The 26,191-nt window shown below is 41.5% G+C and overlaps 1 protein-coding gene across 1 annotated transcript in view; it reads right to left on the bottom strand.

Moving 5' to 3' along the window:
- LOC134610685 (arf-GAP with SH3 domain, ANK repeat and PH domain-containing protein 3-like) overlaps positions 1 to 26,191 on the bottom strand; it is a 208,792-nt gene that overhangs the window by 61,897 nt on the left and 120,704 nt on the right. The window contains exons 15-19 of the mRNA XM_063453797.1: positions 14,701 to 14,834; positions 14,530 to 14,621; positions 13,168 to 13,348; positions 9,894 to 9,979; positions 9,686 to 9,801 (exon numbers count right to left, since the gene is read on the bottom strand). Coding sequence (XP_063309867.1) covers positions 9,686 to 9,801; positions 9,894 to 9,979; positions 13,168 to 13,348; positions 14,530 to 14,621; positions 14,701 to 14,834 — 609 coding nt within the window. The remainder of the gene's footprint in view (positions 1 to 9,685; positions 9,802 to 9,893; positions 9,980 to 13,167; positions 13,349 to 14,529; positions 14,622 to 14,700; positions 14,835 to 26,191) is intronic.

Below are 26,191 nucleotides of genomic sequence, written 5' to 3'. Positions count from 1 at the left end.
AAGTTTCTGGAAAGACTTATCTTTACCCGTGTGTCTCACTTCCTCAATTCCAACTCTCTCCTTGACCCTCTTCAATCTGGCTTCCGCCCTCTTCACTCTACTGAGACTGCGCTTATTAAAGTTAATAACTACCTAATCAGAGCTAAATCCAAAGGCCACTACTCCATACTAATTCTTCTTGACCTCTGTGCTACCTTTGACCCCGTTGATCATGCTCTCCTTCTTCAAACTCTTCAATCACTCTGTCTCTGTCCTCTCCTGGTTTTCCTCTTATCTCTCCTAACGCTCATTCAGTGTCTCCTTTTCTACTGATACCTCCTCCCCTCGTCCTGTCTGGAGTCCCCCAAGGCTTTTCTCTTCATACTGCCTCTCTTGGAAAACTTATTACCTCTTTTGGATTCCACTACCACCTGTACGCTGATGACACCCAGATATATCTCTCCTCCCTGGACCTCTCTCCTGCCGTCCTGCAACGTGTCACTGATTGCCTTTCTTCCATCTATGACTGGATGTCCTCCCACTTTCTGAAACTCAGTCTCTCTAAAACTGAGCTCCTTGTCTTTCCTTCTCCTAATACTGATCCTCCTCTTTTGCTCTCCCTTCAAGTTAGTAGTATCCACATAAGTCCATCCTTGCAAGCGCGCTGTCTTGGCATCATATTTGATTCTGGCTTCACCTTTGAACTTCACATCCAGTATGTTGCCAAATCCTGTAGATTCAATCTTAAAAACATAGCCCGCATCCGCCCCTTTCTTACACAAGATGCTACCAAGGTTATTGTCTATGCTCTAGTAATTTCCCGCATGGATTATTGTAGCCCTCTCTGATAGGTGAGGGTGACAGTGTGTGGGAGGTGAAGGTGATAGCCATTAAAATACTTTTCGAGCAGTCCTTGGTGATTCAGTGGGCTCCTCTCTTTACCTCCTCCTGGTGGTCCACTGGCCTTGGTCTTTGCTCTCTGGTCTGCAACTCCACTTCCGCCGGCTCCAGACCAGGCAGATAGGCAGTCTCGCGAACTCTGGCACGTGAAGTCTCAGTGTAACCCGCGGCAACGCTCTGTGATTAGCAAAGCTTGCTGACAATTATTTCATGGTCTGAAGCTCTGCCCCCAGCGGAGGCAGAGCTGCAGACCGGAGGATGCGCAGGGCTTTCTCCCTGTTACAGAGGGGCACCGTACCCAGCGGCACTCACTGTAAGTTGTCGAGCCCTCAGTCATGGACTGACGGTCCGACAGCCCTGGATGTGTGGGTCAACAAGACCCCCCCAAAAATCTGCTGGCCAGTGACCCACACTTTGAGAAACCCTGTGCTAAACAGTACTCGAATCTGGTATCCTTAAATATCGCATTCCCATGTAAGAGTACAAATTTAGGGAGTTATCTGCTAAACTACCGAAAGAGCAAAATTAAGAAAAGACTTAGTTTGCTCTTTCAGTGCTTAGTAGGTGCATATCAGGACACAGAAACAATCATCTCTTTCATAGCAGGTCTTACAGTTAGGTAAATACATCAGATGAACAACAACAAATGACATATTACACCGTGTCATGATTTATTTAACAAAAATAAAGCCAAAATAGAGGGTGTATTTTCTATTTCATTAATTTATCTAGGCGCATCAATGGTTAGAATTGCCTTTAGTGCAAGTCTGTGGATCCCAAGTATCCGGAAGCACACTTACAAGAAATACAAATTTAGGCATATTGGTATTGAGTGTTTTTGAACTGCCAGCCCAATGTTATGGAGCCTGCCCCTGGAGAATATTAACCATTTGTGTCCATACCTATTATTGTTGTTTGTGAATTCAACAATCTTCTTTTATTATTTTTATTAGCACACAAAGATTCAGTCTCCTTGTTTTATTCTTTGTATATTCATCTCTTTCTGATATCGACATAGAAAGAAAACTCACTGCGTGATGGCATGGCCTTAGGATTTAAGGATAATTTAGATGCAAAGCTTATTATGCTTGTTTGCACACGCAGCCTTGAGCTGACAGACATGACTACTTTTCTTATTGTTTAGTTAAATACAATATGCAGGCATGCTATTTAGTTAAGCAGGAGAAGTAAAAAAAAGAAAATCGGGAAGAATAGATAGGAATAATGTATGATCTCAGGCAACAAATCATAGTATATAGTATAATGCTGAATAAAGAAACCCACAACATGACATCACTGCTAAGAATATGAATAAAGGTTTACATTACTGTATATTGCTATAATCCACCTGTAAGAATCATTGGAATTAAATTAAAAAGATCACCAGAATCAACCCAGTCAGTTTTGAGCTTTTCATAAATAAGTTGCACAAGTTATTTTTGACTGTGTTAGAATTTCACTGAAATTCTTCTGAAATTTCAATGCAATCAAAAGATATAATAAAAAATAGCAGATACTTTGTTTCATGTCATTGCCAAACCTTTATTTCCCATCAGCCGGTGGATGGAAACAGGCCTAGGGTAGCTTATTGTGCATGCAAGAGATTATCTGTGGGAGATCCTGCAGTATTGCAGTTTTCTCCATAGACTAGGTTTTGTACTTTAGCACAGGCACAAGAGTACAACAGTGATTGCATCTCCTGGCAGTTGATGTTGCCAGAAGCTGGAGAAATATGGCAACACTTAGGAGGGAAAGCTTAAAGAAAAACATCCACATGCATAAAGCACTTCAGCATGCTCAAGTACTCTATGTATCAGTACTCTGTCATTTTCATGACACAAAAAAAAATCTGCAGTTTTATAATTGTGGCAAGATCAACTCCCTGGCTGCCAGTCAGACAGCCAGGGACGAGTTCTTCCTCTTCTGCTAACTTCACATAGAGGCAGGATTGCCCTGCTCACTGTGCAAGTACATGCCTACCTTGTCCTCTTCTCAATGAGCTTTACTACATGGTGTGAGGTATCTCAATGATGATTTGAATATTCTCCAGTACAGACTTTCAATCTGTGCTGGGGAAAAAAGAGAAGAACTTGCAAAAAACTTGCTTATTCGTATACTCCCAAATAAAACATTCACAAAATAGTTGTTAAAAAAAACATCATCTGTGTTCTTTTAAGATAGGTGCATCTTATCTTGCAACCAAGGTGCCACTCTAAGTAAGATGAAGAATATCCAGGCTGGATTGCTTATTGTGTGCAGATCTGTGTTCAACAATGTATTTACTATTCATATAAAAAAATAAGAGATAAAGCAATAGCATGTTGAAATGAAATAGATGCAAAATATCAGGGCTGTCCAACTGCCTCATCCAGCCCAATATATAGACATTAGACTGTGAGAGTAGGACCTGCCAAAGATGGGGTACATTGACGTTGTGGCAGGCTTATGCAATGTATGATCATATAATGTAACTAAATCCCCATTATTTTTTGCCTAGATAAGGTGTTTTTAAAAAAAACCTTTTAAAAACTAATACAATCTGTCAACATTGAAGTTGCTGTTTAGTAGATAGGAGAGTGCGCTGGATCTTGTGTATTGTTTATTGTATAATATGGCCCCCAGCAGCACCCCATTTAAGCATGTTCAGGTGAGTGCAACCACCCCCCATGTTCCATATATATATATATATATATATATATATATATATAGAGAGAGAGAGAGAGAGAGAGAGAGAGAGAGAGAGAGAGAGAGAGAAATACCCAAATTCAGCTATAGCTAAAGCTTGATTATTTTAGGTAATAAAGGGCCATACGATTGGCACTTTAATCACAAAAGTTCCTACTAGTAAGAAGGCTGGACTAGCCTGCTAATGGTTAGGTTTCAATTTAAAATGCATATACATGGCATACATAAACTGGCTTGGCTTTGTTGTTTATTTCCCTGTTACAGGAACTCTATGTGAATCCCGTTGACAGCAATATAAAGTCTGGTGTGCTGCTGGGTTTTCTTATTTTTATTTCCACACGCTTTACTATTGACTCATGTTCATGGATTTTTCTATTATTGAAAATTCAATATTTGTAAGTCTCCATCTGTTCATATATCATTACTTTTAAATTAGCTGTAAATGTTACTAATTTGAATGGAAATGTCAAATACTCTCTATTGAACAAAGCATGTGTCTATATAAATAGTCAAGTTAGTCATTTCTGCCATTCTCATATTAACTACTGATTCATAAACAAACTAGTTTAACTGTAGACTATGCGGAATAAGGTTGGTTTGAAGTAAGAATATATTTTTGAGCCTACAATATAATATACAATGTATCCTACTGTGAAAATCACTGGAGCCTAGTTTATACCCAAGCTATATACCCTATACTGTGTGAGTTCTTTCTTGCTGTGAAACACATGTATATACCTAGGTATATACCTGAGACTCTATACTACGTGAGTTCTTTCTCGCTGTAAGCACACGTATATACCCGAGGCTCTATACTATGAGTTCCTTCTTGCTGTAAACCCACATATATACCTGAGGCTCTTTACTATGTGGGTTCATTCTTGCTGTAAACACACATATATACCCAGTCTATACTATGTGAGTTCCTTCTTGCTGTAAACACACATATATACCCAGTCTATACTATGTGAGTTCCTTCTTGCTGTAAACACACGTATATATATCCAGTTTATACTATGTGAGTTCCTTCTAGCTGTAAACACACATATATACCCAGTCTATACTATGTGAGTTCCTTCTTGCTGTAAACACACATATATACTCAGTTTATACTATGTGAGTTCCTTCTAGCTGTAAACACACATATATACCCAGTCTATACTATGTGAGTTCCTTCTTGCTGTAAACACACATATATACCCAGTATATACTATGTGAGTTCCTTCTTGCTGTAAACACACATATATACTCAGTTTATACTATGTGAGTTCCTTCTAGCTGTAAACACACATATATACCCAGTCTATACTATGTCAGTTCCTTCTTGCTGTAAACACACATATATACCCAGTCTATACTATGTGAGTTCCTTCTTGCTGTAAACACACATATATACCCAGTCTATACTATGTGAGTTCCTTCTTGCTGTAAACACACATATATACCCAGTGTATACTATGTGAGTTCCTTCTTGCTGTAAACACACATATATACTTCTGGCTGTAAACACACATATTTATTTAAAGACATATTACACTATTATGGTTCTCTTTGTTTTTTACTTCTTTTTTCATACAGCTTATATTATGTATGTGTCCTTTTACATAATTTTTACTCACTAATACTCTAACATTTTATATTTACAGTGTATAAGGTGGTCATGTGCAGTGGCAGTGGTAAAGGAGACACTGATTGGTGTTTGAGTGTCACATCCTGCTCCACGTGTACACATTTTTATTTATTTTTTCACATTACCATCAGTGTAGGGGGTCCCCCACTGTGGTTTTAGAGTTTTCTGTCTAGACACTTTTGTGTCTTATTTAGTGGCTTTTATGTTTATTAAGGTTATGCATGATTGCATCTGGTCTGTATGTGTTATGTAATTTATGCATAGCTGGATTTTATCCGTTTGTCTTAACATTTGATATTAGCCCAATAAATACTCTTTTTGACATTTGGTACACTATAATTGATCTAGATTTTGACAACATATTTTACTATCTGATTTTATATTGATCAGTTTTTATGTAATCTTGAATTGTCTATATACCCATACATTTGGTATTTCCCATACTATCATTTTATTTTTATATGATGGTAGTTGCTGTTTTCTGGAGTGCAGTTCAAAATTGGTAATGATTTCTTATTTGGAGCGCTCACATACCTACATTTGTTCTTACTGTGTATCTAGTGATTAGTCGCTCATCTGTATGTGACGCAGCCCTCTTATAAGTTGATTATTATTTTCTATATTCAGTTACCTTTTATCTTGATTTATTGCTTGGCTTCTAGTATTTTTACAATTCTTGTTTAGTTTTCCTGGTTTTCTATTCCATGTCTGGTTTTCTTTATGCTGGGTTTTCTGGGTTCATTCCTGTATTCCGTTCCTGGAATTCCCAGTCTCTTGGATTCCTTTAAAAGGTTTTTGTTGCCACACCCGTTCCTTTCCCATTAATCCTTTTTGTTTCAGTTGGTTCCTGCAGGCAGTTGTTTCAATTCTTCTGCCCCTTTCTTGCAGGTAAGTGCTGTGTGTGTTTTATTATTGTTTATTTAGTCATGGATATCAAGGTAGATAGGAACCCACCGTAATTGGAGTACTTTGCCGCAGTGGTGGGCTGCATACATCTTGGCCATTTATGTATGTCTAAATCTACAATGTTTTACATATATAGTACTTTTATATAGTTATGTCTCCTCTTGTTTTGCCTGGTTTCTCTGGTCTTGTTTTATTTTGTCTCGTATTCCCAGTTCATGTACAGTCCTGTCCTGCCCTGTTCTTGTTTTCCTCATGTCTTGTGTACATGTTCTGGGTTCTGCTTTCTGTCCTGTTCCGGTTTGGGTTCTTCTAGTCTTGTCTTGTTTTCTTGTTAGGTGCCTGTTCTAGTCTTGCCTTGTTTCTGTACTGGATACATGTCTGCTGCAGAGCCCCCCTATCCTGTTCCTGGGAGGTCTGCATATTAAGCTCCTAGCTCTTGGGATCCGCAGTAGCTGCATCAGGGCCCTGGTATGTGGCCGCACAAATGCTGGTGCTCAGGGGGCGTGTGGTTACTCTGCGCCAAGCCCTGATAATCCACTTCCACGCTGAGACTCCCAACATCATCAGGCACTCAGGGGTCCCGGTCTCCGTACCGCCACACGTGACATTGAGTTTCTGCTATTTTTTTTTTTTAACACCATCCACACTGCCTATAAGACATGCATGATGGAATAATTGCACACCTGTGCAAACTCAACCTAGGTAAAACAAAACTAATGATAAAAGAATACAGATTTTATCCATCATCTCACACAAATCAGTAAACCCTTGCCCCCCAAACAAAAATAATCTAATTCAACAGGTATTACATATGGAAGTAATATATCAACAAAATGCATTGCTGCTAGTTTATTACAATGTTCTATGCATGAGCAGGCCAGACTATCTTTACTTACAAGCTGATTGCCTTATCTATGAAAACAAGGAAACTACACTGGTTACCAGTTAACAACATGTTATCTTTGAATGTCCTACAATGGTATATTTGCCATTATAAACATTATAACAAACAGTTATAATGCAAAGCAATAAACGGAATATAGGAGTTGAAAAGCATCGAGTTAGCAAGCGTGTGAAGCAGAGAGAGGGACTTTCCTAGTTGGTGTCCTGCTGAACAGCATCACGTATTCTTGCAGGTGGACAGCTCGGACCACGGGAGAGAGAGTGGTAAAATATGTGTCAACATTGCCTTAACGGCCCTTTTTGTGAGTTTAGAGGTACGTTTCACATTAATAGAAGTAAGGATTTTTAAGCTCTGTTTTGTTGTGTGGTTTAATAAAATAACAGCATTACGATACACGCTCTATTTCTCTCTTTATTGAAGGTGATACAAAAGTTATAATATCAAGTATTATATTTTGTACCACATCTTTGGATACATAGTTACTTTCCCTGCATGATACAAGAAGACTGCTTAACAAAATTATATTTATGAGTGTTTGTGTGTATTTTGAGGGCTACTTATAAACTGATATGTTGCGGACCGTTTCAGCAGACAATGGGTTAAAATCCGTTTAGGCAATAATCCCCTTTCCCATAGACCAGCAGCTACCGCAATCACCAATCTCCCGAACTCCAAACTGTACGAATTCACCAACTCCCGAACTAGAAACACACGAACCCTGGAATCAGCCGAACAGGAAAAGCATACAATCCGCTTACACTCCTGGCAGTCAGCATACAATCCAATTCCCCCAAAGAACGAGACGACACATCGCTTTGAGGGTTAAGCAGGAACTCATTTACTCAGGGCTACCTGCCCAGTATTTATGCAGGTCTCCCACTTGGTGTACACTCCCCTAGCGGACCAAATGGAAGACTGTAACAAAGGACAGACATAAACCAATTACAGACACACAGCAGTAAAACATTCCCACAATGCATCTTGATCTCCTCCCTCTATCCTGGAGATAATTAGAGAAGTAATTCAATTATCTCCCAGGACAGAGGCAAAACTCCATTACACACATGGGACACAAAACACAGTGAAACAGCTTAAAATACACAAAGTTACCTTTTTTACATAAAACACAGACATGTCACACATCCCCAGATAGCTCAGGTCTGAGTGCACATTATTAGGTGAATGGCACTCAGACCACACAAATACAGTTTAATCGCCATGGAGCCAAAGTCTTTAATCCCACGAATAGGCTCCATGGCATGGCTATCTGGGTTAACACATATTCTCATATACAAAATACCAAATGCCGGTGTTCGGTTAAACTTGTACGAATAGGAACCAGGCGACGGACGGCTCAGCGGTGTTCGTGCAAATAAGTGTCCATTTTTAGTTCCATAGAATCCTCGCCGAACACCGCTGGTCTTTCGCACTATTAAAATGGCCGCCGCCTCGTGGTCGGCAACCGAACAAAGACCACCCTGGATTCGTCAATTAAGCTGCGGTTAACCGCAGCTTCAGGGAGGTAAATCGAAGGCACACTCCAGCTCCCAGGTGGTCACATCTACCGAACACCCTGGCAGAAACGCACGAATATGTCTTTCTGCAGGGAAAATAAAAGGTTTAACCTGCAGGGCCATAGTCAGGGCCATAGTCACAGGGCAGGAGGCTAACAACCAGGCTTCTCCAGTTCACAGTGGCGAGGTTGGTTTCGCCATATGATATTTTGCACTATTCATTGTATATTGAATTTTTTTTTTAAGTTGTGGATGTGTCTTTATAGTCAGTTAAGTGATAAAAAAACAATTAAGCACTATATATATATATTTTTTTTTTTTTAATTGTGTGCTCTTACCTAGTTGCTATATTACCACTTTTGGGTGAGATATTTACTCATATCTTTTCTGGGAAGGAGGTAAAACACTATGTTTACCATTATACCACAGTGTCATTAGATTTACTCTATTTTACTGTTACAATAACAGAGAATATGATAACGCTTAGAACGGACAAAAGGATAGAGGAACTCAGTAGCTTGCCCTTTGTTAAATCCCTGCTCAGGTCTCACAACAGTTTTTGCTCACTTGTGCCAGAACAGAGAGAACCATCGTTTTGGCCTTCTTTGGGCCTCATCAGTAAGGTGTAGCTGATACTCCTCAAGGCACAGTGAGCAAGAAGTCTGGATTAATGCATTGGAACAAAAATAGAAAATATGAGAACTCTGATAACGGACAAAAGCTTAAAGAAACTCAATAGCTTGCCCTTCGGTAAATCTATTTTATTGTTATCTAGTGATATTTAGTTTTCTTTTTAGGCAGGAAAAAACACTTCTATAGCAATATGTTTTGACAATTGCATATTGGGAACAGAGACATAAATGTCCCAAATTTATGTATTACAGTTAAGGAAGAGGTGTATTTATGTATTAGGAGGAGTTAAAAGGTAACTTGATATAACTGGAGTAGTGGAGACATAATTGGCCCAACGTATATGTATTAGAAGAAGCTAATGGGTAAGAACTAGGAAGAGTTTAGAGGTATGTGTTATTAAAAGATTAAATATAAGTATGAAGATTTCTGTATGTTTAAGATGTGTTTAGTCGGATAAGATATGTCCTGTGTAAAGTAAATAAATACATCACTCTGTTTTATGATTCGGTACAGACGTGCTTAAGTAAAGTTTACCTGCAATTACAGAGGCCTTTGCTCTTAGTAGAAGTCGTATACAATCTGGCTTGTTATATCGTACACCATAGTGCAGAGGAGTATGCCCATCTGTTGTGGATCTGTCCAGAACTCCCCTGGGAAAAGATGCATTAAATCATTAAGAAATGTGTGTCCAGACAGATATGGATCACTTCAGACATATGTCCCCGGAATGTAATGTACCTACCCATTTTGAATAATAAAATCCACCAATGGCAGCGAGACCCTGTCACACAAACGTATCGCAAGGTGTACTGGCGTCTCAGAAAAGTCCTGAAAAAATGTGAAAAGTACTTAAATGGTTTTATTGTCTCGTTGGTACTACTAAAATAGTCTTGAATGTTTTGCTTTCTGAAATACCTGCTTAGAATGTTTATGTGACTTGTTTTATTATATGCAGGCCACAAGGTGACTTTTGTTTACTTTGGCAACAAGGAACTGTTAAAGCAGCACTGTCTAGGAACACCACAACGGTCAATATGACCCCTATATTGGCATAAGGGAGGTTAAAATCTCCCGAATGCCCCTAATCATTATTCCGCGAGTAGGCACATGTTTATTAAACAGTGAGCAGCCTGTGGCTGCTCACTATAGGAAAAAAAAGACCCCCCCCCCCCAATAAAGTGCACCTATACAAATAATTAATAGGGGGGACACATAGCTTTCAACCCGAGCCCCAACCTGTGCAGCGTGAGTACTAAGCTAAACGGGGAACCAAGTGTCCCCCTCCAGTTCCCACCGTAAGAATAGGTAAGAGTAGGACTGCTCAAGATTTTTCTGTCAGAGCACTTTTATCGACTCTTATCGGCTTAATGACAGAGTACAGCGAGTTGTCATTGATGGTACATTTTCAAGCTGGACAAAAGTGGTACGTGGTGTCCCTCACGGTTCTATTTTGGGACCGCTTCTTTTTAACATATTTATAAAAGACCTGACATTGAAAGTCATGTTTCAGTGTTTGCAGATGACACAAAACTCTGTAAAGTAAGACAATTTTAGGAAGATATTACTTTGCTGCAGAGAGATTTAGATCGTATGAGAGACTGGGCACTTAAATGACAAATTAAATTTAATGTAGAAAAATGTAAATCTAGCACACGAAAAGGATTTGGAAATTGTTATGGACAACAAGCTAGGCAATGTGCAATTTCAATCAGCAGTTGCTAAGGTCCGTAAGGTATTGTCATGCATGAAAAAGGGGCATTAATTCTGGAGATGTAAAATATATTTTTGCCTCTTCATAAATTAATGTTAAGACCACACCTTTAATATACGGTGTAGTTTTGGGCACCTGTTCTAAAGAAGGATATTATTTCACTAGAAAATGTGCAGAGGCCGGCTACAAAATTAACAAAAGGAATGGAACATTTTAGTTCTAAACAAAAGTTATTTATAGTATAATTTACAAAAACAGTGCCCCAGAGGGGATAAAATAGCATTATTCAAATATACTCAGGGCCAATACAAACAATTGTCTGTAAATCTATTCATAAACAGGACTATACATAGGATATGGGGTTGCACATTTAGACAAGAAGAAAGGAGATTTAGTCTGAGGCAAATGACATTTTTTACAGTATAAACAATAAGGATATGGAATTCTGTACAGATGTTTAACCCCTTAAGGACACATGACATGTGTGACATGTCATGATTCCCTTTTATTCCAGAAGCTTGGTCCTTAAGGGGTTAAACAGCAACTGGCTGAAAACTTGCAAAACATAATATTCAGGGATATAATGTTTAATTTGTGTGTTAATAGCTTCTTGATCCAAGAAGATATCTGACTGCCATTCTGGGGACGTGAAGGATTTTTGTAGGAAAGTAGTAGTATTTTGGAAAATTAGAAAGCACTTTAAACTTTTACAACAGCAAAAACAGACGTGAGAAGGCTGAATGTGATGGACACGTCTCTTTCAAGCCTTTGTAACTATGTAGCCTGTATAAATGTTTTTGTAATTTACTAACAAAGGAAAGATTTGTGTGAACTCGTATTAGTCATATAGTCAGCTATGCATTACTAAGATGTCGACCTTTTATACCTCAAGCCTGTACAAAAGACACTGACATGAATAGCTGACTCACACCATGCATGCCAATATTGTTGGCACTACAGCAAAATAGATGATCAACACAGAATATCTTATGTTTCAACATACGTTTTGCCTTCTGTTTAAGTTGCATTCACCTTCAATTATAATTTTTGCTTCTATAATAGAGCAATAAACAGGTAATTGCAGATACACAAATAATAATAAATAATCAATTTGAGTATGTGTGATCTCATTATCAGCATATGCTACAGACTATAACTACTGTAGCAATGGACCCAATTTTTTGATACATAACCAGTATAGGCACCTAACTAAATTTTTCCCCTATGATTCTTAAAAGTAAGTCACACAAGGCAAGTTGCACTGAGTGACTGCTGGCATTTGAGCAGTCTGCATATTTCATTTTGAATCATGGTGATACCCAGCACAGAATAAATTGACATGCATCTGAAAAAGTATCAAATATGCATATCATCACAGCAAGTGGTCAGGTAGTGGGGTCACCACAGGGTAATGCATATGAAAAACTCACAGAAAATGAAACTATTCATTTATCTCCATTTATTCTCTAGTTTGGTGGTTTTATTGCAAGATTTTATTACTTATGTACCGTAAGTGGTGTTTTTCACTCTATTTGAAAGGTCAAAACATGCAAGATTTTCAGGTATCTATGTACAGTCTATTTGTCAGTTTTTTGTTTTTTTTTATAAATTCTTTATTTTGTTGGTGTTTCGTTTTTGTACTTTATGGGGTAAAGGTTACAGAAAGAAGAGATTGGGATGAAACGTTGGTTTAACATATAACAGTTTGTAACAGTATTAACAAGGCAGGTATTAGCTTATGCATTACGTTGTTGTGCATAATTTGTATCAGTTTTCCTGAATGTTGCTCCGCACATGTTTGTAGTACTCCTTTAGGGAGGAGCTTGGGGTGTCAGGGGAGATGGAAACGTGAAGCAGAGAGAGGGGGGGTATCAAGTCGGTGCAGAGGTTCATTTGTTGTGTGTGATGACCTTTCATCGTGTGGGATTTTATGCCGGGTCGTGGGCGCTCCATGTGTCTGTTCTGTCAGTTATTTTTGATACTGTGTTTTTGTGTTTTGTTTTTTTAAAGTTAGAATAAAGATTTATCTTTTCCTACATACTAGCGAATGCAACAAAACTTTTTTTTTTTGGTGAGTGGATTGTGAGAGTATATTATGGTTTCTGTTCTGTGTTGTTCTAGAGCAGCTTGGGATAGTGCTATCCTCCTGACACTCACTTCTTTTTTTATTTTTTTTAAATTTAATTTAACAGTGCATGTAAATATTGCCTTGAGCAATTCTGGTATTTTTAAACATATGTAGCTTCTACTAAAGAAGTCAATCTGTAACTGAAAAAAAAAGGTTTGCAGATTTTAAAGAAGGTACCTGGTTCTCTGGAGATGGCAATGGTTTGCTCAAGTCTGCCCCATTTGCTGTGCAATGTAGCAGAGCCATCAAATCTTGCTTTTGTATTGCATCTCGGACTCCATAGAGGACATTGCTTCTCTCCCGGGCTACAAAGCTGTGCTCAACATACTTGGCAGTGATATAGTCCTTCCTCGAGGTCCTATTCCAATACAGAGAAATCTGAAGCCACATTTTTTCTTTGTGGAATAAATTGAAATGTCATGGAATAATGAAAGAAATAATGATGTTTGTTTGTTTTAGTTCTGAAAAGAGGTTCGATCGTTTTGGATCTGATTGATTAGAAACGAGTATTACTGAGGCTTCATTATTATATGCACACAAGTCCTGCATACTCTTTTTTTAATTCTAGCCTAAATGCATTTTGTTTCTTCTTATTCCAGGGAAAGCTGGCAGTATTTCTGAGATCTCAAACATTCCTGCTCTAATTAACGCAGTGTTTCCTACCCCTCGTAACCACAGGACACACATTAGTACTGCTTTTTAAATATTGCCCTGGAAAAGCAAAGATTTTTGCAGACATAGAATAATCAATGCCATTTTGATTAATTTATTTGTCAGCTTTGAGAAGTAGAGGTTAATATTAATATTGACATTATTATAGCTATACAATTTAATTGCATTCTTCAGTTCTAACAAAATTGGCAAACATGTTATACTACTTCAATTAAACCAACATTGAGCTAAATGTTTGCCTCAGGATAGATGGGAGGTAATGTTCTGTGACACTATATTTCCTGATAAAGACTTCAGGATATGCTCAGATACTATATCAGAGAGCAAATGCAATTAAAAATGCTTCCTTTGATTGATGAAAATTAGCACCAATAATTGTAGACATGCAAAGGTACGAATATTTTACATGTACATTTTTGGATATAGAAACGTCATTATTTTGTAACAAAATGCCAATTTACAGTCGTTAAAAGAGTGTTCTTAGTTCCATCACCACTCCTGCCCTATGTAGTAGTTTTGGTGCGAGTAGGCTATGGGCACCGTATTCTGGTTCTGTTTCATACTATTTTGGAACAGTTAAAAAACAAACAAACAAAAAAAAAACAGTATGTCCTCCAGAGGCCTATGACCAAGCACATTGCTCATCATACTGCTAATGCAAAATGTATACTTACGCATAAGCAATAATGAAGGACCATGTTGTGGTGGTGGTAGGCTGTGTGCACCAAGTGCTATACTAGTCGTGGTGCAGGGTCTCTTTAAGTAAACTATATTTCTTGAACTAACTTTCTTGAAAAAGTTAAAAGGCCAAGCAACCCTAAAACCTTAATTCTTTACCAGAGGAAATAATTCTCATACTTTACTCACATGTCACTACTTGGAGTAGGTTTTGGGTTGGGAATTGGCAGAGCTGCCTCAAGGACCTCATTCAGTTTGGTGTTTCCAATGGTAACAGCCAGCTGCAGAGATATAGGAGAACAAGTGGTCAGATTGGACACTGGATACAGAGAGTAGGCATTGAAGCAGTGTGACACTTACCAACAGTTCTGAGGTTGTCAGCAGATCAAGAGTTAAAGACTGGACTCGGGAGTGACGTACACCTAGTTCCCGATGGATCCCAGAACATTCAATGCAGATCAGAATCCCTAAATTAGTGGAGACCCAAGATGGATCTAGGAAAGAATAGCAATAGAAAATGTTTACTATACAAACAGCATGTACCTTTCCACTTGGAATAGACAGAGAGATAATGACATAGAGAAAAGCTCCGAGATACAGAACCAAAATTGAGGCACTGGATACAGAAAAGTTTAGAGACACAGAACAAAATTGAGGCACTGGATACAGACAACAAAATGTGAATAAAATGTGAATAAGAGATAAATATGATAGGCAAAAGGGAAGGACTACGGGGATATTCATCTCATTAAAGTGGTCTGAAGTGATTCTGTCTGTTTAACCCTGCATCATAAAACATTTCGTTTCTGAAAGGCTGCAATGATTACATTGCAGGGTTAACGCCACCTCTAGTGGCGGTCTTCCAGACAGCCACAACAGCTGTTTCCGGCTAAACGACGTTGGACGTCTTCACGCTTTGTATCAGGACGTCTAACAACTTAAAATTTTCCATAGTAAAAGCATTGATTAGGTGCCTTCCTATGGGGAAGCTATAATGCATGCATGGCTAGCGCTGCGCATGTGCATTAGATCCGACCATCGCCGTGACATTGCGGGAGGATGAGACCTAACCATCGCTAAGGGAACCTCCGTTCTGGACAGTAGTACTTTAAAAGGAATTTAATCCTTTAATTTACCAACAGAGGACACAACTTTAAAACTAGAGACACTACAGGGTTGGGAATATAGGTTTGTATTCCTAATGCTTTAGTGTTTCTTTAAGTCACAGACATTTGTCTCCATATGACACCTATGGCACAAGCTCTTTGTTCACCTTCACTGTGGCACTTATTGATTGCAGGTTTCTGTCATGAGTAATTAAAAACAATGAAATCCACAGGAAATACAGCTGTAATTAAAATTATTTAACCCCCATTGAAAATCATGTTTATTGTCAAAATGTACACACTTTCAGCTGTTTGCAATGAACAAATCAAACAAAAGGAATTGAAATAGCTCAACACAACAAATGATTAAAGTGGTTTCCCCAAATTCAACTGAAAATTCTACTTATTTATTCCAAAATATTCAATATTTATTCAGACACTATTTAAAGAGACACTATAGTCACCAGAACAACTACAGCTTATTTAATTTGTTCTGGTGAGTATAATCATTCCCTTCATGCCTTTTTCAGTAAACACTATTTTATGAGAAAATGCAGTGTTTACATTACAGCCTAGGGATACCTCCACTGGCCACTCCTCAGATGGCTGCTAGAGGTGCTTTCTGGGGCAGTGATGCACAGTGTGCAGCACTGACATTTAGTGTCTTCACCCTCTGCAAGAAGACACTGAACTATCCTCATAGAGATGCATTGATTCAATGCATTTCTATGAGGAAATGCTGATTGGCCAGGCAGCAGACTGGAATAAAGGTAATATTTTTCAATATTGACATGGGTAAGGGTTTCAGGGGAGCTAGATGGTGGCATTATCACTATAGGGTCAGGAATACTATAGGGTTCCTGGCCCTATAGTGTTCCTTTAAAATTCCTCTGTTGCCTTATCATCAGGACATAAACCAGAGGTTACAGCCAGGGGCAGCCCGTCCATTGGCCCCAGTGGGCTCTTTTACAGGGGCAGCATTGTAAAGTACCTGCTGTGGAGTCTGGGCCGCCTATGTATACATATATATATATATATATATATAATTTTTTTTTTTTTTAAGTTCTGGGCTCCCGCTACCTTGTCCTGTAGAGAGGGGGCCCAGAAGTCTGATGTTTCCCTCAGACTATCTGCAACCCGTGGCAACGCTCTCGCGGTATTATGAGAGGAGCAGATATGAAGCTGCAGGAGGGAAAAAAACAGACTTCTGGGCCTCCTCGCCACAGGACACAGCAAAATGTGCAATTGGACCACCATGGAAACTAGTGCCCCCTCCCTGACCACAGGTAAGAGGCAGGGAGGGGAAAATACACTTAGTCACACATCTTTTAAAAACTGATCACCCCTCACCGCCCCACTACACACAGACACTAAACCCACAACATGCACTACACACTGACACTACATCGACTACACACACTACATGCACTACACACAAACACTGTATCAACTACACACAGACACTTCTTCCACTACACACACTGCATCTACTACACACACTACATGCACTACACACAGCCACTGCATCCACTACGCACAGACACTGCATCCACTACACTCACTCTCTGCATCCACTATACTCACTCTCTGCATCCACTACACTTCACACAATACACAAGCACAGACACTGCACACACTACACTGCATCAACTACACAAATACAGACAATGCACCCACTACACAGACACTGCACCCACTACACAAACATCGACACTGCACCCAGGGCCAGATTAAGAGCCCAGTGGGCCTGGTGCTGACAATTATGATGGGAACTAATTGCAGAATCTTATCGACCAAAAACACTAAAACAGTCATACCTCTCAAGCGTAATGTATCTGATGGAGTTGGTGTAGGAGGGAAATTCAAAGGATGCAGCTATAAGAAAACACATACTCTATGCTAATCTCTCTCTAATGTATGCTTTCATCTTTCCAGTAAATCCATACCCCCTAACAGCAGTGTCCAGTGAAGGAGGAAATCAATGGGCGGGGTAAAAGGGTGGGTCACTGACGAGAATAACCAGAACTACCAAAAGGGATGAACATGCCCAAAAAGGGAGCATATCTGTCCAAAGAATTGGAAGGCCAGCCTGGCATCAGTGACCCTATCTATCACAGTGTCAGTTTCCCCATGTTGCCCAGTCCCCTAATCTCCCAGTGTCTGTGTCCCCATTTCTCCCAGACACTGAGAGACATGGGGACACTGAGAGACATGGGGACACTGAGAGACCCGGGGACACTGAGACACATGGGGGCACTGAGACCAATTGTTGCAGCTCCTATTTGAGAAGCACATAAGAGAATGGAGACGGATTCCAGGAAGCAACATTGATTTATTTGCAGCTGCAAATGTCTCAGTCAGACAATAGTCTTGGAATACCCGACTGAGCACACGTTTACAAGAGAACAAAGAATATACAGTTGCAAGAAAAAGTATGTGAACCCTTTGGAATGATATGGATTTCTGCACAAATTGGTCATAAAATGTGATCTGCTCATCATCTAAGTCACAACAATAGACAATCACAGTCTGCTTAACCCCTTAAGGACACATGACGTGTGTGACATGTCATGATTCCCTTTTATTCCAGAAGTTTGGTCCTTAAGGGGTTAAACTAATAACACACAAAGAATGAAATGTTGCCATGTTTTTATTGAACACACCATGCAAACATTGACAGTACAGGTGGATAAAGTATGTGAAACCCTAGACTAATGACATCTCCAAGAGCTAATTGGAGTGAGATGTCAGCCAACTGGAGTCCAATCAATGAGATGAGATTGGAGGTGTTGGTTACAGCTGTCCTATAAAAAACACACACCAGTTCTGGGTTTGCTTTTCACAAGAAGCATTGCCTGATGTGAATGATGCCTCGCACAAAAGAGCTCTCAGAAGAACTACGATTAGGAATTGTTGACTTGCATAAAGCTGGAAAGGGTTATAAAAGTATCTCCAAAAGCCTTGCTGTTCATCAGTCCACGGTAAGACAAATTGTCTATAAATGTAGAACGTTCAGCACTGCTGCTACTCTCCCTGGGAGTGGCCATCCTGTAAAGATGACTGCAAGAGCACAGTGCAGACTGCTCAATGAGGTGAAGAAGAATCCTAGAGTGTCAGCTAAACACTTACAAAAGTCACTGGCAAATGCATCCCTGTTAGCGAATCTAAAATACGTAAAACACTAAACAAGAATGGATTTCATGGGAGGATACCACAGAGGAAGCCACTGCTGTCCAAACAAAACATTGCTGCACATTTACAGTTTGCACAAGAGCACCTGGATGTTCCACAGCAGTACTGGCAAAATATTCTGTGGACAGATGAAACCAAAGTTGAGTTGTTTGGAAGAAACACACAACACTATGTGTGGCGAAAAAGAGGCACAGCACACCAACATCAAAACCTCATCCCAACTGTGAAGTATGGTGGTGGGGGCATCATGGTTTGGGGCTGCTTTGCTGCATCAGGGCCTGGACGGATTGCTATCATCGAAGGAAAAATTAATTCCAAAGTTTATCAAGACATGCAGGAGAACTTAAGGCCATCTGTCTACCAGCTGAAGCTCAACAGAAGATGAGTGTTGCAACAGGACAATGACCCAAAGCATAGAAGTAAATCCACAACAGAATGGCTTAAACACAAGAAAATAGGCCTTCTGAAGTGGCCCAGTCAGAGTCCTGACCTTAACCCGATTGAGATGCTGTGGCATGACCTCGAGAAAGTGATTCACACCAGACATCCCAAGAATATTGCTGAACTGAAACAGTTCTGTAAAGAGGAATGGTCAAGAATTACTCCTGACCGTTGTGCATGTCTGATCTGCAACTACAGGAAACGTTTGGTTGAAGTTATTGCTGCCAAAGGAGGTTCAACCAGTTATTAAATCCAAGGGTTCACATACTTTTTCCACCTACACTGTGAATGCTTACATGGTGTGTTCAATAAAAAACATGGCAACATTTCATTCTTTGTGTGTTATTAGTTTAAGCAGACTGTGATTTTCTATTGTTGTGACTTAGATGATGATCAGATCACATTTTATGACCAATTTGTGCAGAGATCCATATCATTCCAAAGGGTTCACATACTTTTTCTTGCAACTGTATACCACAAATGACGTATACAGAGGATACAAAAATTACATCCAATTATTAAACTAAAACTTATCTCTTACACATGTTATCTAATAGTGGGCGTTTCTGACATTCCACACATGCGTCCTGGTCCAAGATAGTTACACAGTCGTTTTAACCATCTGAGTACTGAACTTTACTTAAACATCCTGTACCTTATACCACAACATGGGGGCACTGAAAGACATGGGGGCACTTGTGGATACAGACATGGGGACACTGGGAGACATGGAGACACTGGGAGACATGGGGACACAGACATTTGGGGACACTGGGAGAAATGGGGTCACAGACACTAGGGACACAGATACATGGGGACACAGACACTGGGATACATGGGGACACAGACATTTGGTGAAACTAACACACTAGGGACACAGAGACATGGGAACACAGACACTGGGAGACTAGGGGACACTGAGAGACATGGGGACATAGACACTAGGGGCACTGGTTGGGAGGCATGGGGACACAGACACTTGGAGACATGGGAGCACTTGTGGACATAGACATGGGGACACTGGGAGACATGGGGACACTGAGACACTAGGGACACTGGCTGGGAGACACAGGGACACTGGGAGACATGGGGACACAGACACTAGGGACACTGGTTGGGAGGCATGGGGACACAGACACTTGGAGACGTGGGAGCACTTGTGGACATAGAAATGGGACACTGAGAGACATGGGGACACAGACACTGGGAGACTAAGGGACACTGGGAGCCATGGGGACACTGAGACACTAGGGACACTGGCTGGGAGACATGTGTCTCACAGTGTCCCCATGTATCTCAGCGTCCCCATGTCTCACAGTGTCCCTTAGTGTCTCATAGTCCCCATGTTTCCCAGTGTCCCCAAGTGTCTCAGTGTCCCCACATCTCCCAGTGTCCCCTAGTGTCCCAGTTTCCCCATGTCTCCCTGCTGCCTTTCCCCCCATCCTTCACATACCTGAGCTGTAGTCTGTCAGGCTGGGAGCAGGCTGGGAGCTGCTGTCTGGACTCTCTGTGCTGTGTAGCTGCTCCCCCATGGATCAGTGAGTAGAGAGAGGCAGGGAGATGCTGTAACTTCCTTTCCCTGCCTCTCTCCATACACAGTGACCCCTATTGGCCGGTGCTGGTATTGCCGAGCAATCTCCGTTTATACTGAGAAAAATATTTGCATTTATATTGCCGGTATTACTGCAATACTATCACGGCCAGGCAGCCCCAAATGCTGACTGTGCCTTAAAATACCAGTCAGGTGGCAAACCTAAGAGTAGTGTGTTTAAAAAAAAGAAAAAAAAATATTTTTTTTGTGTTTTTTTTAAATGGGCCTATTCCGTGGGCCTGGGCCTGGAGCTGCAGCTCCATCAGCCCCATATGTTAATCCGGCCCTGACTGCACCCACTACACAATATCCACTATAAAGACACTGCACCCACTACACAGCATCCACACATACACTGCATCCACTACAAACACATACACACTCTGTATCCACTATACACATGCATACAATGCATTCACTATACACACTGCATACAATACACGCACTGTGTCTCCTAAATCTGCACAAGATTTGGAGGGGTGGGGAGGTGGGGGCATTATTTCATCCTTCGACCCAGGCAGCACAATGTCTTGGGCCGGCCCTAGTTACAGCAAACATAAAATTTGTCTCAAGACAATGAAAACATATGATAACCATGTATCCATTGTAAGTATACAATATATAATAAAATATGGCGTATACTGTGCCCAAATGTAATACGTACATACACCTCAGGGAGGGAGAGTTGGTAAATACCTCAAAGTAATAAAAGAGAAAAAACAATAATAGTGTAATACAGTATATTAAAGTGCAAGATTTTGTGCTGGATAACTGTAGGAAAACCACTCACATAGGGTAGAGCTATATAAGAGCTCTGCTTTGTTCAGCGTGGACGGTATAATCCCCGTCTAAGGATACAGGATGGTAGGGATGGTATTGATCCTCCAGATGCAAATGCAAATAAAAGAGAGAAGCACTCTGATGTGTAGTATGTACTGTAAACCAGGATAATAGAAGAAAGTAATGTACTTACAATTGTAGAGCAAGACCTGCTCTAGTAATCACAGCATGGGTGGTACTATTGATATAGAATTATTAAAATCCTTAAATCCTTATTAAAACTTCCCATTAAACTCCTAAAGCATTGATTTACCTAACAGCATTTAGAATATTAGAAAAATAATGCTTTTCTAGAGGGTTATGAGCAGCACCGGAACAGCCGAGTTCCTGTAGTATGAAACATTGTATGCCATAGTGAGATCATGAGAATTGTACTAATAAAATGTCTATTTACTAAAAGCCTTGAACATAACCTTGGATATAACAGTATTAACCACTCAAAATGGCCGACAGAGTTCCTTCCCATCAAGTAAGTCTCGTGCTACTCAAAATGGCGCCCGAGCCATCAAGTCCACACCCGTGTCCAAGATGACGACACCTCTCGATGGGAGGACATTTAACTAGCCACTTAACACCTAGACCAATTAATAATATTGATGGGAGGGTATTGACTTAACCACTTAACACCTAATCCAATTAATAATGTTTATTTGTTGTTATCTTGATATTCTATGATGATGTAATATTGCCTTTTTAAGGGTCTGCGAACCCGCTTTTTAACCAGATGCCATTACATTTTCTCGAAGTTCTTTTAACCTGAACCCCGTGTGTCAGTGTGAATTTACTTCTGCGTATACGCAATTTTAATCATCTCTGATTTGGACAGGAACAGATAGTCATTCAAACTTATTTGTTTGCTTAAAAGAATCTATATCAATTTGGCGCATCCAACGTGGGGCTCTGGGTTATGCTCTGCTAGGGCAGCCGTCCGAGAAGACATGGGGTGGATGAATCCTGGGGGAAGGAAGGAGATTGATCACCTCTGAATACACGGTAGAGTCTGCTGCAGCACCTGGCCGGTATGTTCCAGCCCCTGTGATTAACCTGCCCCAGCGTCTGTGATTGGCTGCCAAGAGGACATCAAAGACAGGTAATATCTTGCCCAGAGAACCAATACCTTATTTGTTAAATACCTATTTTACCTGCATGTTGACTATCTGTTGCCTGGGTGTGTTTGCAATGTTTTGTTTTTAGCTTAGTGCCCGGGTAGAGTGCTTGCCTGTTTACCCCTTTTAGGAGCCACGTGGCTGTGGCTGTAAGGAAAGAGGGGGGTGGACCTGTGGACGTTTTCCTGGGGGTCTTCTTTTGCCTGTTTACCTCTTTTAGGTGCCGGGTAGCTGCGGCAGTAAGGAAAAAGAGGAGGGGGGGATCTGTGGAGGTCGGTGTAGACTTACTGCTTCCTGGGGATTCCCCATAGTGTCGCTTTGACAGCTTAGCTAGCCTCATTGGACACTTATTTTCTCTGCTTGCAGAGGACGGGGCACTTCAGCCTCGAGCGCTGATGCTGGTAGTGTTCCAGTCTTTATTTTTGTGGCGGGTGGATTCAAGCAGGCATTGCTGTCTCCAGCACCACGTGGTAGTGGGACTTACGGGTGGGTCCGTAGGGGCACTACGGGAGTGAGGGAAGAGGTGGTTGCGGACCACTGTACATAGGGAGGCTACACAGGATTCGGGTCGGAGTTGGTTGCTGTTTCCTGTGGCCGCTGGTAGTGAGATTTACGAAAATCGTTCTCCGAGCGGGAACACTACGAGGTTGAGGGAGGTGGCTTTGGCCACATGAGTAAAGGAAAGGGATTACTGTTGAATTTCATTTGAACTGTGATGCATGCACTGTATTTACACTGAAATGTTGTCTTAATTGTCTGTCACACAGATTTCTGTGTTTACCTTTATCTTACTCTATGTACTATTTGCACTTTCCCCTCCTATTTCTCTTTTTCTGTTGAGAGAAGTGATTGGTCACACACTTCTCGCCACGCTCCAATCCGCGGCTACCTCGGGTAGGCGGAATCAGTGACTAGTCTACGTTTTGGGAAGACGTACGTAGGGACCCACCCCTACGTGGCAGTCGAGCATTGTAGACATTCTGTTCCTTTTCCTCTATATTTGGGACGCCTTATATAGGGGTTATGGGACAGAAGTTAGATAAACCCAGTAAGGGTTGGTTAGCTTGCGATTTGGTAGAAGATAGAGAGGGTGAAGAAATGATTAAGAAAGTTGAAAGGATTGCTAAGGTATGCGGAATTGCCGTGCCTTCATGTGGCAGATTGCACATGAGAGCTGGCGTAGATTGTTGACAGAAAAGAAGGGCAAGCTGTTAGACCATGATTTGCTTCGCACAGCAGAAGCCTGGTACAGAGTAGCAAGAGCTATTCAGCAAGAGGGATGGGTTGAGGAAGAAATTGTTCACAAAGGTTTAAAACTGTATGTATATCATAACAATTATGTGGCTGGGGGGTTCCCTCAGCCAGTGCCCTGTCATGGCGCCCAGAGGATGTCCACTCCCATGGTTCAGTCAGCAATGAGTGACGTTCAGCTGACCATGGTCCCCACCCCTAACCCTCCCGACCCCCACCCTGTCATCGCCCCTGTCTACCCAGTCCTGAATTTTGATGGATCCTTATTCTCACCCCCATCATCTCTACAACTATCATCACCCTCATCCATTCCTACTCTATCTTCCCTTTCTAATCCATCTCTTTCATCCGCCATTCCTTCTCTACGCTCTCTCTCCGCCTGTTCCCCTTCCCTCCCACTTGCTCCTGCCCCGTCCACTAACCCCTCCTCTCTTGCTATCACCCTTCCTACTACACCCGCTCCAGTCCCTCCTACTATACCTGCTTCCGTTCCTCTCACTCCACCCATCCCTCCTCCTACTACACCTTCTCTGCCTACTCCTCCCGCTGCCCAGACTTCCGCCTCTTCACCTCCACATCCATATTCCGGATATCCTGCCTCCTTTCCCAATCCCTACCCAACTATCCCACCCTTCCCCGGTTCCGCCCCAAATCCTGCCCAGATGGTCTGGCCATACCCTTACCCCTATCCAATCAATCCCTACTTCCCTTCCTTAACCACACCCCAGGCCCCACTCACGCCCACCCCAACTCAGTCCGTACCGGATGTGCCCACATCCAACATGGCCGCCACTACTTCCCTTAACCCTAACGCAGCTTCCTTCCAGGCCTCCAATATGGCGGCCCCCAGTCACCCAGCGCCCTTAAAGCCCGTACTCCCTAATGATTTTTCACCGCATGTTCATAACCCAATGGCCACCCCAGCGTCCGGGATCCCCTCATATCCCCCGGTCCTGACGCCTCAAACGGCTCCCCCTCCCACAGGGCCCCAAGTCTCATATGAGGATGAGTATGATGCGGATAGCAATCCTAGTGTTCGATTTCCACAAGATGCCGCAGAGCCCCAGCCTCGAAGTTCCCTCAATGATCCTTTTGGACATATGGGTCGGGGAGAAAAGTCTCCCATAAAATATGTCTCTTTTAATCCCACTCAGGCTAGTGCGTTAATGAAATCACTCCCAGACCCAGAGAAACAACCAATGCCTTTTTACCGAGGGTTGGTTCAAATCCAGAAGACTTATTCCGCCGCTTGGCGAGATTTACTAAGCATTTGTGCCATAAAAGCCGGGGATGCTTATTGGCCTAGCATCGCCCGCCACCTCAGCACAGATTTGCTTGAAACTGATACAGATTATGCTTCTGGGATATCATTCTGTAACCAGCTAAAGGCCTGGGCTAAGGACAAGCTTGCAGATCAGGCTGCTGGCCTCACTGATATTGTACAGGAAAAAGGAGAATCAGTGGAAAGGTTTCATGCTAGACTGTTTCAAGTGTTCTCGGATTTGGGATTTGATCTTACAAATAAGATTCATTCTCAAATGCTTTCTGGTGCCTTTGTCCTGGGCATCAAGGACTCTATACGCAAGGGTATCATTGCAGCATGCCCTGAATATAGAGTTGTTCCATTGGATAAACTACTCCTAGTGGCCAGAGGTCTGGAATCTGCACAGAATCCTAGAAAACCCAACTCAGCTCCTCTCATGGTGTCTCTCCCTGGACCTATACCAAGAGGCACCAAGCCCGAAGACGGAGTTTGCTTTAATTGTGGCGTTAGGGGCCACTTCAGAAGTGAATGTCCCGAACCCAAGAAAGTGACCAAGTCTGCTCCTGCCCCCCAAGACGCCGAAATCACTTCCAATAGTACAGGAGCTGGAAGATTAGGAAATTGGCAAGCCTGTGTCATTAACCCCTGTGATGGCAGTGTCTACAGGGGATCAGGGGGGGCACTTGCCACTGTGACTCTACCAATTGAAGGACAACCTACTACATTTCTTGTTGACACAGGTGCAGCCCAAAGTGTTCTGCGAGAACAAGACCTGCCAGACTCATCATTTCTATCAAAAATTGATGTCTCTTGTGTAGGAGTGGATGGCCTACCAAGACAAAGTGCTCTAACAACTCCTTTACGGGTTGGCAACTACCCTAGCTTGCTTGCTCGCTTTGTGGTGTCTTCCACATGTCCCATTAACCTGTTAGGAGCTGATGTTCTTTCACGCCTACAGGCATCTATCACCTTCACTCCAGATGGACAAGTGGAATTATCCACCCCTCTATCTGATTCAGACACCTCAGCTTTGTGCTCCCTACCCCTGATGCTACATCTT

The sequence above is a fragment of the Pelobates fuscus genome, chromosome 1 (genome assembly GCF_036172605.1).
Source record: "Pelobates fuscus isolate aPelFus1 chromosome 1, aPelFus1.pri, whole genome shotgun sequence".
Lineage (NCBI taxonomy): Eukaryota > Metazoa > Chordata > Amphibia > Anura > Pelobatidae > Pelobates > Pelobates fuscus.
The sequence above is the reverse complement of the archived record's forward strand: the minus strand, read 5'-3'. Positions and strand labels throughout refer to the sequence as shown.